At 35.6% G+C, this 16,371-nt stretch overlaps 1 protein-coding gene across 20 annotated transcripts in view; it reads left to right on the top strand.

The window, feature by feature from the left end:
- Nucleotides 1-16,371, top strand: part of LOC107090598 (adhesion G protein-coupled receptor L3-like) — a 324,724-nt gene that overhangs the window by 287,629 nt on the left and 20,724 nt on the right. For all 20 annotated transcript variants that reach the window (XM_015384080.1, XM_015384069.1, XM_015384068.1 and 17 more), the window contains 4 exons: nucleotides 229-295; nucleotides 2,627-2,718; nucleotides 14,232-14,400; nucleotides 14,969-15,094. In XM_015384080.1, coding sequence (XP_015239566.1) covers nucleotides 229-295; nucleotides 2,627-2,718; nucleotides 14,232-14,400; nucleotides 14,969-15,094 — 454 coding nt within the window. The remainder of the gene's footprint in view (nucleotides 1-228; nucleotides 296-2,626; nucleotides 2,719-14,231; nucleotides 14,401-14,968; nucleotides 15,095-16,371) is intronic.

Below are 16,371 nucleotides of genomic sequence, written 5' to 3'. Positions count from 1 at the left end.
ATATGATGTTTATATTACTTTCAGCAACTTTAAATCCAGCATATTTTGAAGTGCTTATTTCTTTTTGTCATTCCAGCCTCTGCCTTTATATATAGCCTCCTGAGCTGGAGTATAAGCTACAACATCATATCTCAGTCTCTTCTTTTGCTAGTTTTTTTTCTGCTCATGTTTCCCATCCCCTTGCCTACACTCTTCGTCCCCTTCACCTCTTGTTCTCTGTTGTTGCAGTTGCTGGCTTCGCCTGGACACATACTTTATCTGGAGTTTTATAGGACCTGCAACCTTGATAATTATGGTAAGCTGCAGTCCCTACTTCTAATAACAGCCACCCTCCTCCCTCTTCTCCCTTCTGCTCATTAACCCTACTTAGCCTGCGGGTCACTGCTTAAATGGTCCACAGAGATCCCCCTTTTTCCTGGTTCCTCTGTTGAGCACACATGGCACCGTGAGGCACGAAGGCATTGAGAAAAATGAATGAGGAGCTTAGAAGGTATATATTGCAGCTTGTCAAGGCGCTGCGGTCATTGGATAAAACAATTTTGGAGGGAAGCTGAGAGCAACGTTATGGAGCCAGAGAGTTAAAGAGAGAACGAACTCTGCTCTTTACGCAGTGTTGGAGTAATCCGCACAGCGATTATGATTGATTTTGTTCCCGTTCCAGCTCCTATTCCTCTACCCTTTCTCCATCTTCAGCCATACAGTCAGTGAGTTGTTGCATATACACTGCAAGGAGGACACACACTCTTTTAGGAATAGAAGACCCAAGAAATAGCTTTATTTTCTCACTGTGTGGAAATTCTTTGGAACAATGGCTGAAACAAATAGAGAAAACACAGACTAACACCCAACATTAAATAACACGAAAAGGACAAACTATCAAAAGTAAATTGGTGCAGCAAAAAAAAATAACTCCCTTCAGTATCTCAGAAAAATGCATGAGGTAAAAGAAAAGTAATTTTTCATTAACTCTACAATTTAGAGTTAATGAAAAGAAAAAATAACAGTATTAATATTTGTGTTGTGCACAAATTAAGGGGATTAGAAACTGTGCAAATAATTTTTCATCTGATAAAGAAGCCGTGAAAGCAGTAGCATATTTGTAAACAACTATTGGCCCCTGAGTCTAACAACAGCAGTGAAGAAGGGTCTGCAAAAGCGCTCCTTTGAGCATGCTCCATGCACTGTCTGGAACAATGTCTTTCCCAAGTAGGACGGAGGCTAGTTCTTTCCAAACTGGCATTTATTGATCAAGCAGCTTTGAAAACACTGGAAGACAGTTGTTTAGGAGACTATTGTCATTAAGCTAGGCTAATTTTAGGCAAGAAAAGTCAGCATACTGACAACTGTGTGTTCCCTCAACACTGGGTTATGGCTCTTTATGCATGAGCTTGTGCAAAGGAGTTAATTAGCCTGTGGTTCTGCAGAGATATTAGGGAGGTCCTTCCTGCTTCTATGGTGGACTTCACCTCATCTGCATAGTTTGGTCTGGTGTCCTTCATCTTCATCTTTACAAATATTTATGACAGGGCAGCAACCTCAAGGTCACAAGATCCATAGCTCTAATTGCTCTGATTAAATATACAATTGTATCTGCAAAGGCTACCTAACTCATAGAAAGAGAATATATTTTTTTAGTTTTATAGTTATAAATACACATTTATATCTTAATTGTCAAAATTATAAAGACAGCAAAGAAAAAAAACACTTGAGATGAAGAAAAAGAGGAAAGGTACACTAATTCTATTTCTTCCCTTTAAATAGGCATTGACAGAATTCAAGTACTCTACTCAAACAAATAATACATATTATGTAATGGCAATGACAAAGATTGATAACTAAATTTATTTATGTTGTATTTGTCTCATTTTGTTGAAGAAGAAGTGATGTAGATATAGCTTATTAACATAAATACAAACTGGTGAAATTTACCTTCTGGTTTTTCTTCAATAAAAAAAAACAAACAAAAAAATTGTTTCCTATCTGTTTAAACTTTTTTTTGCTTTTTTTTGACACATCAATTTATTGTTGTTAAAACAGATGTACAATGTCATACAGGTTTTACAGTTCCTTTGGCGACAGTGTACAATGTGACAAGAATTAAAAAGCATTTTAACCATTTACAAAGAAAAAATAAATATTTAAATAAATAAAATCAACGATAATAATGAACAATAATGTTCATTTAAAAAAAAAAAATATCCCAAAATGAAAGTACCGTGTATAGGAGGAAACTGTGTTCCATTACACTAATTGCTGTAATTTCCAAGGAGTCACTCTAAACAGGTCCCACTCATGCTGTGACCATTTTCTATTTGTTGTGATGACAATCTGAAAAGGGAAGATTAATGAGGTGCACCATAGTCGGTATGTTTATATTTTATTTGCTAAAATATTTTGTGAGAAAGTTAAGCTTGAGTATAATTCACTGGGCCCAGGGCTGTCTGTTTCCTTCTATAGAAGCCCTCAGGAGATTTTGCGCTCTGTTTGGCAAAGTGGAAAACTAAGTCTGGTTACAATGTTCTGTCTTTGTGATACAAAGTGCCCCAATTTAAAATTAATGGGAGTGGGACATGAAATGGACTTGCTTGACTCCCTGTTTCTTCTTCTCTCTTTTTTTTTCTTCCAGCTCAACGTGATCTTCTTGGGCATCGCTCTCTACAAGATGTTCCACCATACAGCCATTCTGAAACCAGACTCTGGTTGCCTGGACAACATCAAGTAAGAGCACTCTGATCACCCAGACATCCATTAAAGTCAACTAACAAATAGCACTTTTCTCGTGCGCTTTTGTTGCCGATTGAAAGAAGACTTCAATGTGAAGACTTGGAGCCTGCTCCCACTAAACTCTTACCTTTTTACAGCTGAATTGTGTTGAATGTGAGCTGACATCCTTTGATTTTCAATGCGTTTTTAAGATCCAAACTCAAGTTTTTAAAGTTGCATCTCCTTTGTGTTGTTTCCGTCAGAGGAAAATCATGGAATGTTACATTGGCCTGGATAAAAAGAGCAAAACAAAATATCATTATTTTTAGACTTTATTGATTCTCCCACTGTCTAAATAGTATATCCACAACCTTCCGTCTGTCCTTTTTTTAGTCCTTGAATCCTACCGTACTTTACTTTATTCTCCCAAATTTTCGGTCTTTCTTCACTCGTGTTCTTTCCTTCCTTCCTTTTTTTTTTTTTTTTTTTTTGTTCCTTTCAATTCAATTCCTCCCTGTGTAAGTGCGCCCCCTAGTTTTAAAATTTCTTAGTTATATTCTTAGTAAACTAACCAATATTTTACATTAAACACTAAAACTGAACGTCTGTGGGATTCTGATATTGTAAAAGTCTCTGATATGCTCATGAATAATGTGCAGGAACCAAGTCTCATTGTTCCTTGATGTTTTCAAACCGTTATTAAAAGCACTTAGTATGAGAATGCTGAGCCCGAGGGTTGGAGAAGCCTTATTCTGCAGAGATAAGCAGCTCTTATTATGTTTAAAGGTTATGTCAGTCCAGGTTAAAATCAAACAGGTATTTTGCTGCATCTTTATCATTATCTAAATAGGATCCAATCGTATGCTTGGGGAAAGAGACCAAGCTGTTGGATTGGAGACAGTCTAATGGCGGTTACCTGGCGTTATCTGTTAACATGCAGCTGATTAAGACAAAATTATAGTAGGTAAATGCAAACTTTGAGTACTAACAATACATTTACTGTAGCACACTTAATGGAATACAGTAGGTTTCTGTGAGTTTATTTAACCTTAAAGAAGATCATCGGAAGATGATTTTAATGTTGTTTTTGCTGTCTTTATCCTCTGATGGATGCTTGCTTTATGATTATGTTCTAAGCCACTTTGAGCACATTACTGTGCCTTTTGCCTGGTATTGCGGCTTTATTTCTGTGATCTCACATTGCTGTGAGGGTCTCTGCAAAATGACCCCAGCCTACCCTGCCGTATTTTGCTCCACATGCATTTGTAAAAAACAATAAAGCCAAAAACGAAGTAAATAAAATCACCCGCAACTTGGAATAAACTTTCTAATCATAGATCAGAATGATGTTAGTGGAACAACAAAGACTGATACATTAATACAGCAGTTTATGTTTAGTTTAAACATAATCACCAAGAGTATGAATATCCCTCTAAATAAGAAACAAACATCGTCCATGAATTATAAAAAAAATTTGCAAAATTAGCAGTGATATATTCTAACATTGTGTGCTGCTCCCTTTCTGGAGTTAATACAGTGTTATAGGATCCAAAGATCAACTCCAACTCCTCCAAACATATTTCTCACATATTTCAGTCTTCATCTGAGGAGTAGAGCACCAGTTTGGCTTTTACACGTTGCCGACCGCAAATCCATTTTCAGAAGAAGATGTCTTTCTTGATTTCTCACCCTGTCTCTCTATGGAAACTTAAAACAACCACAATGACACTGCTGTTTTAGAGGTTGGACCGTTTATGGAGGATTTGAACCTTTTTATTTTCTTCTAGGAGAAACGGTTCTATTTCATTCCAGGCCTTGGAAAAAGTTGTGACAGATTTAAATTATTTGAAATTTATTGTGCTTTAAACAAACTGGTGATGCTAAAAGCTGCTTGAAACAAGAAATAAAACACCGAAGGAATTTTCCAACTTGTGTGGATGTAAAAGGTTATTCTTAGGTGCTCCTCATCCTTATTTCATTCTTATCCTTACATTATTCCTATATTTTTTTTGTACTCACAATCTTATTTTTCTCCCTTGCATAATTTTCTACAAGGGATTAATAAAGTAATTGGGATTCTGATTAATAAATTGCATACGTTTCAGAGCAGTGGTTAAGCTAAAACATGTTATCAGTTTTGAACAGAGTAACTACTATCAGTACTTTATAAATAGTATATTGGACATGTATATATATATATATATATATATATTAACTTTATATCTAATATGTTAAGACTTATGCAATACATTTAGATTTATCTTCCTGTTTTATCATCAAAATTTTGAAACTTAGCCGTTAAAATAGATAAATTGAAAGCCCAATATGTTAAAAATAAATAAGGTTATAATAACTATAAATAAGCCTAATGGGGGAAGCATCCAATCCGGATTTCTGATCCGTTCTTTTGGTGAAAAACAAAACAAAAAAACAGAAAAAAAAACTGGTAGCACGATCCGTACCATCAGCTCATTTGCACATTCGCAACCAGATATACATCCCGGGCACACCCGATTTTAATTTTAAAAAGAATACCTAAATTACATTTTTCTCTCCCCAAAAATAGTAAGCGTAGCTATAATGTGTTGAAGGTTAATAATCTATTTCCTGAGAAAATAAATGCATTAAAATAATTTCTGTTTTATCACTTGTCTGTGCCAGAAATGGAATAATAGGCTACTTCTGGGAGATATCTTTTCGGTTTTGGATTTAACTATAAATCTTGTCTTTTTGTACTATGATAAAAAAATGTTTAGTACCATGATAACATTATTTATGGCGACCTGAATGAATATCTGCTTGCACATGCGCAAATGAGCCGATGGTATGGATCATGCTTCCGGGACGGATCGGGTAGTGACTGCCTGGTTAGAATGCAAGTTACATTTTAGCAAATTTTCCGAACATTGCACCCACAAAGCTGTCTGGTCTGTTAGCATTAAAACACTACAGGACAACTGTACTGAAGCTGTAATAGTTTGTCACATTGTAAAGTCCAACTAGTAAGGGAAAGAATCAACGGCAGCTTTTTCCAGACCCAGAACTAGGCCAAATGTTTAGAATTTAACAAACATGTCATTTTTTTTCTTTGCCTTCTATTCAAACTCTTCATGCTTTTCAAAAGCAGATCTCATCATTTCCAAAACCAAGGACATGTTCGGTGGTGAGACAGCAGGTGTGTTCTGAGTGAAAGCGAGATTGCGGGTCGATGTTTGCTTTTTTAAAGCAATGGATCAAAAATGGCAATATTTAAAAAATAATAAATGCCATGGTGTTGTAGACATTCTCACACTTAAGATTTTCACAGCAATAACAACAGTTTAGCAATAACAACACTGTATTTAGTCTGAGATGGTGGGATCCAGTGGTGCTCGGATCACAAAAACTGTTTTTAATTCACATGCAGTGTGATGAGCATCTGCAAGTGAAGATCAAAGGGAATTATGTTTTGTATCAATAGTATTTTATTTTTTACAAAACGGCAAAGCATGGGGCTGGTTTCAATACAATATTTTGATCCCTGACAACAGGAGACCAAGACTGAAGCATAAAGATCTGAGATTGAGAAAAAGACTGGGGAAAGAAATAGGTTGAAACCTCTATCCCTGGTGACTATGCAATGCAATACTTAAACTGCACAAGTCTAGTGTGTAGCGTTCATCTTCATAACTATTCTCTCACACTCTGCCCCCGCTGTACTTTAATCTAGCTGTTCTTTAAATACCTTATTCAAACTGCAAGGGAAGTTTCCATCAGTTCTTATGCTTGTAAGAAATCTAAAACAGATTCTGCAACAATTTAGCACATTAACTCAGTCAAGTACTGTAAATGCAGTCAATCTAAAAAATTCCTGCTGTGCTGCAGTTTAAACACATTCAAACCACGACCACCCTACATCTGTGCACAGCTTTGTTGCTCAGTTAAAAATGAAAATTGAAGGTTTACAACATTTTGAAAATTTTCTTAATAATACATTCATATAGAAATAAAATACATTCAACTACTGATAGGTAGATTATGGGTAATTTATAAAATCAACATTTAAACGCATGATCTTTACTTTTAAGTTATTTTGTTGTTATTCATAATCGGTGTTTATTGATTTCATGCTTCCTGTGTCAGATTGAACCATTAAATTGTTTAAGCTGTCATTATGATTCATCAAATAGATCCAAACAAACAGTTATTCAGCAAAGAAAGTGAACCTCAGAGTATTGTCAGCTTCATTTTTCTAATAAGCTTAGAGTGTAGGACCCAGAATACAGGCGAGACAGACAGTGGAATACTTAAAGGTGTTAATTTTTAACACAAAAACAGGCTGTGGATCAGCGGTTTCTGGAGCTAGGGCGTCTATGACTGAAGCTCTGTTGGAGAGAAACACAGGTTAGTGACTGCGATAACCTGACAGAGGATGATTATGTATGCGCGAGTCACTAACCTGGTTTAACAGTTCAGTCCTGTGTCCAAAGAACGGGGATGGTTCCAGCCTGTCGACTGAACAGAAGCAGCGGGGTACTGCCAGAGAGTTCTAGACATGGAAGGCTGCAGAGCTGACAGGGGACTGGAGACAGGCAGGAAAAACTAACAAGACGGGGGCAGGCAGGCTCAAAGGTCCAAAGGCAAAAACAGGTCAGGATCAGATCATCAGAACACTAAAGTACGCTAGAAAACTCTTTTTACTAAAGGCTCAAGAATAATCTGACACCAATGGCTGGGAAACAGGGAGCTTAAATAGGAAACCGGAACAGGTGGATCTGATGAGGAACAGGGCAGAGCTATACAGGTGAAGGAAATGAGCAATCAAGCCAGCCAGCAGCGGCAAAATCATGACAATTTTGTTGATGGTAAAAGCTCACAGATAAAATAAATAAATAACTTTATGCAGCAAGAAGCCAAGACATGAAGATCAAAACATTTACATTATAGATAAACTTGTTTTGGCTGGTGACACATTTCCCTTATAATTGTTTTGTTTCATTTAAGTTTTTTGTTAATTTTGTTAATTTCTTCCTTATTAACTAATGCATTAGAGTAATCAGTAAACTATTTGTTGAACTGAGGTCCTTTTGGTCTTTCCAAACATCTATGCAAGGTGGCCTTTTTTTCCTTACTGTGGCCAATATACTGTTAAGTTTATTTTACCCAAGCAAATATTGACAGTCTCTTTTTTCTTTGTCCTGTGATTTATAACTCTACACTCTCCAAATGTAACAAGCAGCTGACCCCCTGACTCCAAGTTGTACTGATTTCAAAGGAGTGACCAATGCTTTATGTGGCCACAAAGAAACTGGTTGTTTGTACATAGCTTTGTGTCAGCGTTCATTCATCTTAGCTTTGTTTTTGAGATATTACTGAACCCCCAACTGCACTGATATGTTCACAGCACCTTTCTGAATGCCATTGGCTCCATATATATTCTTAAAGCAAGTATTTTGTATAAAATAAATAGAAAATGAGTTTTTTGTTTAATTCTACATAAACAACTTCTACATGTCAAACTTACAGGAAGGTTTACACATTATCTTTCTCTTACATGGCAAGTAGGACTGGTTTGATTATATCCAGCTGCCAACATTGGTTAATTCTGTCAGTTTGCTAATTTTCTTACAATGTCTGTCATCTTTTTTTTCATCTCTCTGCTGTTTGTTTCCTCGTTATAGTCGGATGTCGAGTTTATTGTTCTGATTTCATCATTCTTCCTTTTTTTATTTGACATGAATATTTCATCTCTTTTAATGTTTCTATTTTTTCCCTCATTTTTTACTGTTTTTGATTAGCAACTACACTACAACCTGCTATTTGTGCTTATGTATCTTAAATCTTTTCTGTTCTTCATTTCACTTTTCTTTTCCCTCTTCATTTAAGCTACCGTTACTATGATGGATGTGTTATTGTAGAGTGGCACTGGTAAGATATGGCATTTCTTAGTACAGGATTCGAAAGTAGAATTGAATCATGATTTGGTTTTTTTCCCCTTCTTTTTCCTTCATAGAGATAGACCATCTTGGTGTTTCTCTATTGCAGCATAGTTTTTGCTCTCTTTGTGTTTAATTTCAAGCATGCGGTGGATATAAAATATACACACCCCTTTTTGAATTAATGATATATATTAATAGACGGACTATGATCATTTAGAAATGTTCACAATTTTTATTTTAGACATGCCTGGTACAATACAACTGAAAGAAAAACAAATCTATTATAGGGGAAACATCTAAACCCTACAACAGCATGGTAAGGAAATGTTTCTAAAGCTGAATTTAACCTAGTCCGAGTAAAGAGCAGATGTCCTGAGTAAACCTATTTGGCTTTCTGATATTCTGCCTTTTTTAGTTTGACTACATTTACTATCAATTAGTTAACATAACTCATTATCAAGTCAGCCAAGAGTTAAGCATGAGCACACATAAATAAGAAGCCCTCATCAATGGAACACAGAAAACATCATCCTCCATGGTAGTGGAAATAAGTGAGATCTTGAAGTAGGCGTTTCTCAGTAGTTGAACTTGAAATGATGAGAGTGTCGAGACATATTTGATATAAAAAGCAACACTGTTCCTGCTGAAACATAAGGAGATTTAGCATGGCACAGACCAAGTTAATGCATCAGTGGGATTTGACACAGAAATGAAGACGTATCTTCAACAGTACACTTATTTAGCTTATTTTAGTGTGTGCGTGCATAAAATATGCATCTAGGTGTAACACAGCAGGCTCAAAAATTATGTAGTATATCAAAAAACTGTAAAATGTTAATTAAGTCAGGCAAGATCCAGTTATAGGCTATTGTTATGTTTAACCTTTTACATCTAAATTTAGTAGAGATTTGTACAGAATGTGCTGGCTATATTGATTAAATGTAAGTAATGAAAAAAAGCAGACCCTCAGCTAAAATTAGGATATTTCTCTGTCACTAAATCTCCCTGTAAAACAGTTGTTCAATGTGTACTTACAAGAAAACATAGAAACATTTTTAATAAATAAGGAAAACCTTAAAAATAATAAATAAAATGTAAAACCCTCTATTTAGTGACAGAGCAGTAAACATGATTGTCATTTGTGGTTCCATTTATGCCTGGGAATTTAATATATATATATATATATAAATGGAGTGTCACACTGTGATATAAACTAGATTGTTGTAAATTGTGAGCCAACCATCATATTAAAACCCATGGATTAAGGAGAAAATGTCAAAAGAAAGCTGATTAAATTCTTTATGTATTTTGGATAGGAGCCGCAACAAGAGAAAAACTTTGATTTAACATTTACCTATGACTCAGTCTAATTCAAAGTACATTGAGGTTTACATGATGTTATTCAAATATCTTTAATATGCAAAAGTTTGTTTTTGATGATTACACCTTTGAACATACTTACATACGCGCCTACAAAACCTATTGGATACCAGCTTGTTGATAGCAGACCAACATAGCCTACGTTAACACAGCAGCCTGAAGTGTCCGAAATCAGATTTTGTTTGCCCATATGCAACCTGTATCTGATATTTTCATAACAGATCCGATTTTTTCCAATCAGACCCAGGCCACTTGGCTATGAGGTCCTGAATAAGAGATGAATCTGCTCTTTTTTAATGCGACCTGTGTCTGAACAGCCAGGTCGCCGTCATCCGACATGAACATTAATAATACTCAACAAAGGTCCCACTTCTGCGTCTTGCTATGCAGAAGCGGGAAGAAAACCAACAACCACGGTGGACGATAATGCGGAGAGCAGCCTTTTTTTTTTTTTAACAATCTTGAAAAGATTGAGTTTTTAAGGTTGGGAAAGATGGCTAGATTGGCTCCAGCTCTACAATCCATGTTTACTTCTGTAAACACAGTGAAAACTTGCTTGTGACGTCATTGCATCCTCTATTGCGAATGCGAAACACATGCATTGTATGAATGTAGTTCGCACAGGAGATCACATACAAGTCGCATATATGTGGAAAGGTAAACGACAACGGCAAAAAAAATAATAATAAAAAATAAAATAAAAAATCAGATTTCACAAAAAAGTAGGAATTGAGCTTTGAGGCCTGCAGTGTGAACATAGCCATAGACTTCTTTGTAAAGAGTTTGGAACAAAAACTGTCATAACTACTTTATGGTTGTAAACCATAAAATACAATGTTTTGGATTGTATATTCAGCAATACATTCAAAGAACAGAGAATGGTTTTAGTTTAAAAATATACAAATTAATTTTTTCTAAATTAAAAAATGCTGTTGAGGAATCTCCTTTTGGATTTTTAAGCAACAGCAACAATCACCAAACACACACACACAAAAAGACCATATACCAAGCATGTCTAGAATATAACATACATTTTTTTAGATTTAGTGAAGCTGTTAATCCTGTTAGGATAAAAGACAAAACGTTTATGATACTTTTGTACTCAGTTCCACAAGGTTTTCTCCCAAACACTTTTTAAAGAAAGACATTTCATATCCTAATTAGGGTCTTACAGATTCTTCATTTCCTATTCTCTTTCATCCATTCTTAGTGACCTCTTTTAGCGGTTGTCCACTGCCCTTAAAAACAAAGCCGCCACGAGCGAAAAGAAGATATTTTGGGTCCTTTCGGGGCCCCAGCATGTGTTTTTCAGTGCAATCTGAGGGCAGTCGTCTTGATGAAGTACCTCCCCCACCAGGTCATTAAGGCAGCCCTGGGAAAATTATGTTTAATGTTCGAGCTGCTGAATTCATAAATCATTTTTTTCTATCTTTTTTTTTTTTGCTGTACACCTGGCCTAGTTATAATGGTGCTAAATGCTAAATTCTGCCAGTTTTTATGAGGGCAGCAAGTTCCTTTTCTTCTATGAACTGAGATCATTCAGTTGCCATCTGTCAATTTTAGAAATCGTCTATCCATTCTCCTTGATCATAATCTTTGCATTGTATCCTTTGTGTTGCCAACAAACACGCCATCTTTGCTGTCCCCGTGTTCCTCCTCTGTGTCCTAATTTGTACGTTGCTTTTACAGCCTCACGTATTACAGCATCTCATTCTCTTTGTTTTGATTGATTTCTGTTTTTTTATGTTTCTGTGTTTTACGTTGCTCAGCTATCAGGATTATGCACCTGAAATCAAGTAAGACAAACCTGAAGGGACCCTTTTTCCCTGTAATACCATCTTTCTCATTTCCACCTCCTTATGAAACAAAATCTAAACCAAAAATCCATCTGGCTCGCACTCTCAATCATTAATGTGATTAATAGAGGGGCACTCGCTCATGCTAAAGACCACATTAGTGAGCCCACAATGCTGCAGCCTTGGATACACCATGCCTTCAGATTAGACACACAAGATAATGTTTAACCAGTTCCTGTATCATTACAGTGCAGTGCATGGACGTATTAGGGCTCTAAAGAAGAAATGGCACACACATCCATCATGTGATGGCTATTTTCTATAAGAAAATTAGGGCTCTATTTTAAATGGGTATTAAAATGATGGTTCAAATTCCAAGTTGAAATGGAGGAAAGTTTGAACTGCAAAATGGAACAAAGCTTGCCTGAAATAATATATCTTTAACCACAGTAATTATCAAAACCTTATTAGATTCACAGGAAGACAAATAACTGAGGCTGGTTTAAGAATTTTTTTTTAATCCCATTTCATTTTTGCCATGTTTACCTGAACATCTATTCAAAGTAGTGTTTATATGATGAAACTTTACATTTGCAAACTGTATAGAATCAAGTTTGGCACACAGTTTGTTTTTATTTATTTTTTTTATATAATGTAATTAATTAAAAAGTTATATGTACAGAACATAGATTCATGACACAGTGCAGTAAAATGTGTTTGTCACGAAAGTCTAATTGGTGAAAACCTTTCATGGTATAGTTCAAGGGGAGGACTGAAGATACAGAACTAAGTAAGGCTTAATAGGTTTGTTTTGGTGAAAACATTAAATATTTGGAAGTTGTTGGCTGAAAGAAAAAGAAAACCAGGCATGGAGATTAGTGGCAAAAAAAAATAGATTTTTATACAGAATCACAAAACCATCTGCTTAGACACAAGGAGGGAGAGAGAAAGGCAAGGCAGCCAGGTGAGGCAATCAGGAGCGAATGGGACACAGCTGAGGAGGATCAAGGTAGATTACTAAGCTGAAGAGGACTGGGAGGAAATCCTAAAAGCATAAAGATAAACATGTAGCTAGTTCCCAACAAATAACAAAAGATCACTATACTGTAGGAAAGGATATATAAAAACAATTAATAATACTTATAATAGGAGTAGAAAATACATACCATTTCCAAACAATGACATTATCTTCATCAGACATCATCTTGTAAACTGTAAAAGTTACAGAAATGGGCAAGGACTAAAAGAATAAACTAAGAATAGTAAAATACTGGAAAAAAACAATAAAACTTGAACCAAAGTACTTTGTATTATGACAGTTTGTTGCACAATGTTATTTAATTTTCTGAAATCTCTCCCCATGTGAAACAGTAGAAACTGGTGTGTTTAAAGGGAGAAATCCATCCAACACAACCAGAAATATAGGAATCCATCAACTTGTATAAATATTTGGGGTTAAATAGACAGAAAAGAGAGACTAAAAACAGTGATTGGCCCAAAACTTAAAGTCCAAATATCTCCTAATCCAAACATTTTTTTTTTTATATTGTATTTTAATATTATATTATGGATACCTTTACCTTATGATCAAGAAAAAAGAAAACATATTGGTAACTACAACAATAGTTCTGATAATGGTTCCATCCATGACTGGGATGAAGCCAAACAATGTGGGGACCCTCTAAGGAAACAAACATTCAGTTTTAATTAATCATTCTAATATTCTAAAATCAAGATAATTAAAAACAAGATCACGCATAGCGTTATAAACAATCAGACAGATTCACAACTATGTTCATAGCAATTTTGGTACTTGTGGTGTCATTTGCACTGTAGTCATTCAATTACAGGGATATACTAAAAATAGGATTAAATAAGTCTTCTAAATGCCAGATTGAGATGAGTCAGAAATAATTTTTAACTTGGCCCAACTTACTGCAGTCAGTTAGGCCAAGTTGACTGTGTCACCAAAATGACAAAAAGGAGCAGGTGGAAACAGAAACATAGGTACTTTTCTGAAAAGTGCCAGAAAGAAAGAGAGCTCACTATTATCAAGCATGTTCCCAAGGACTTTTATCTCAGTTAAGGCTTTAGCTTGAGAAAGAATGGAGACACTTATAAACGAGCCTTAGGCAATAAGCTTCCAAGCTGAAACTTACCCTTCCATAATCATGCACTGAAAAAATGTATTTTGTGCCCTTATTCATGTAAGCAATTATTTTAGATGCATACTTCTTTAAGCAGTTGACTACACTGGTCTCGCCCTAAGACACTTCTCTCCTATTCATTTGTTTTGTGAATCTATAGTTATTGTTTTAGATATTTGAGATTTTTATACTTCTTATCATCCTCAAAGTCCCAGATGCAGCTTAAGTCGCTTTACATGATTTAAATGTTAATTGGTTTGTAATGTAATGTTTTGTTTTAATTCTAGATCATGGGTGATTGGTGCTATTGCCTTGTTGTGTCTCCTTGGGCTAACCTGGGCTTTTGGCCTAATGTACGTCAATGAGAGCACAGTGGTCATGGCTTACCTCTTCACCATCTTCAACTCCCTGCAGGGGATGTTCATTTTCATCTTCCACTGTGTGCTGCAGAAGAAGGTAATGGATTGTTCTTCAAGTTCTATTATGTCAAATTATCAAAATGAAATGTTTTCTGGACACCATGCACACATATCTCAAATGCTTTAAAATGTAAGAGAAAACAAATTTCTAGCCTGCAGTAGATTTATAGTATTACCTACTCTTTGCTTGATAAATAAGTGTATAAGTTAACGATACTTAAAGGTATAGTGGAGGATGTTCTTTTTCCGGGTGGATCATCTACATAAGTGATCCTCCTAATTGTCAATCATTCTGGTGATATGTTTACGTAAGGCCGTCCTACTTGCTCGTCCCCATTTTCACTCACCGGTGGGGAGTCTGACATAGAGGAAAAATTGCAAATCTTCTTTCTTGAAGTAAGCTTGTTTAAGCGATGCAGACAGCAACCTGTAAACAGAGCGTGCACGAGAAGAAATGGATATGCATATTTTTTTTTTAAGTGGAGAGGGCGGGTCTTTTCAGAAATTCACGAAAATACTCCACTATACCTTCAAAACAATATAGACGTAAATTTGAATTATGTTTTTTGCAAACATGCTCTGCCTTTTACAATACTTTTCTGCAGGTGCGTAAAGAGTATGGGAAGTGCTTGCGAACTCATTGCTGCAGCGGCAAAAGTGTGGAAAGTTCCATTGGCTCTGTTAAGGGCAGCGCCTCTCGTGCTCCAGGGAGGTATTCTTCTGGCTCACAGGTTAAATAACCTTTTTAAATAATTCAAGTCTAATTTGATGCTCTGTGATGGTTATTTTTCTAGCATCTTTGAACAAATAGAAGCTTATAGATATTTGTGAATGCCCGGAGTTTAAGCAGTCAGCAAGCCCTCTAATAGCATAATAGTTTTACTGACGGGAAGTCAAGTAAGTTTTACATATTAATGGGAAAAGCACCTGATTACAGATGTTTAGAGGAATCATACAATTACTCTTTCTGTAAACATGCAAGACAGGTTTTAAAGCAATTGAAATTTTGCCTGATCGTTAAGGCGGAGAAGTGTTTAGTAAGCCAAAACCTATGAGTAAAACAAGCCAATCTGACTGTTATTTTTTTTTAAGGCAAAATTCTAGAATGAGCATTGACACTAAGACTGTAACTAAAATTTTGCCTACAGCTAAGTGAATAATTAGTAAAATATCTTTAAAAAAAATGTTACTAAGACATGTTTCTTGATGTAAATGTGATGTCTCCGTGTTAAAGTACAATTGCTAATGGATTCCTCCCACATTAACATGAACGACTGCATACATTTCCAGGAAAACATGCTCACTGAACATCTTCCCAAACAGTGTGATTTCTTCTCACTGCTGCCTCATAAATAGTCCTTAGAGTTAAGCATGCAGTCACATCTCGCCATACAAGCTGGATTCTGCATATACAGTAGATCAAAGCATTTAATTATGCACACTGCTTCAACAAGAATGCTCCAAACCACAACCTTAGCTGCTGCATACATGGGAACTCTCTGAGAGATTGGGCTGCTTAGCTCAAACTCTAAAGCATCCAAATGAAGCTGTAATCAGTTAAGTGCATTTTGACCCATAGGCTATGAGTTCTTTACCTTTTTGTCCTTGTGAAGCAGCACTGTCATTTCCAGCCAATCTGTGCCTCATAAGCAGTGTTAACAGAATGTTAATAAGATCTACTATATGAATATTTTCCCGTTAAAATTGACATCTCAAGCTTAAATAGAATGTAATTATTCACCTTTTTAAAGTAAAGAAAATACATTTTTTTATGTGGAAAAGAAATTAAAAGTGAAAATTGTAGCTTTAATGTGATTTGATATTCTTGAAGGTGGCAGTTGCAGAAAGCTATGACATCTTAAGGGTGCACATGAAAAAAAGTCAGGCAGGAAGTTGGTGTCTTCATGGTGAAATTTGAAGGAATAATGTTAGGAAGTAAAACATTTGCTGTGAAATCAGGCTAACAGCAAGAGCAGTTTTCCTCAACTTGAATTAAAAACCTTTCCTG

This window comes from Cyprinodon variegatus, unplaced genomic scaffold (assembly GCF_000732505.1).
Source record: "Cyprinodon variegatus isolate N-32 unplaced genomic scaffold, C_variegatus-1.0 Scaffold302, whole genome shotgun sequence".
In the NCBI taxonomy this organism is placed as follows: Eukaryota; Metazoa; Chordata; class Actinopteri; order Cyprinodontiformes; family Cyprinodontidae; genus Cyprinodon; species Cyprinodon variegatus.
This window is presented reverse-complemented; position numbering and strand designations above follow the sequence as displayed.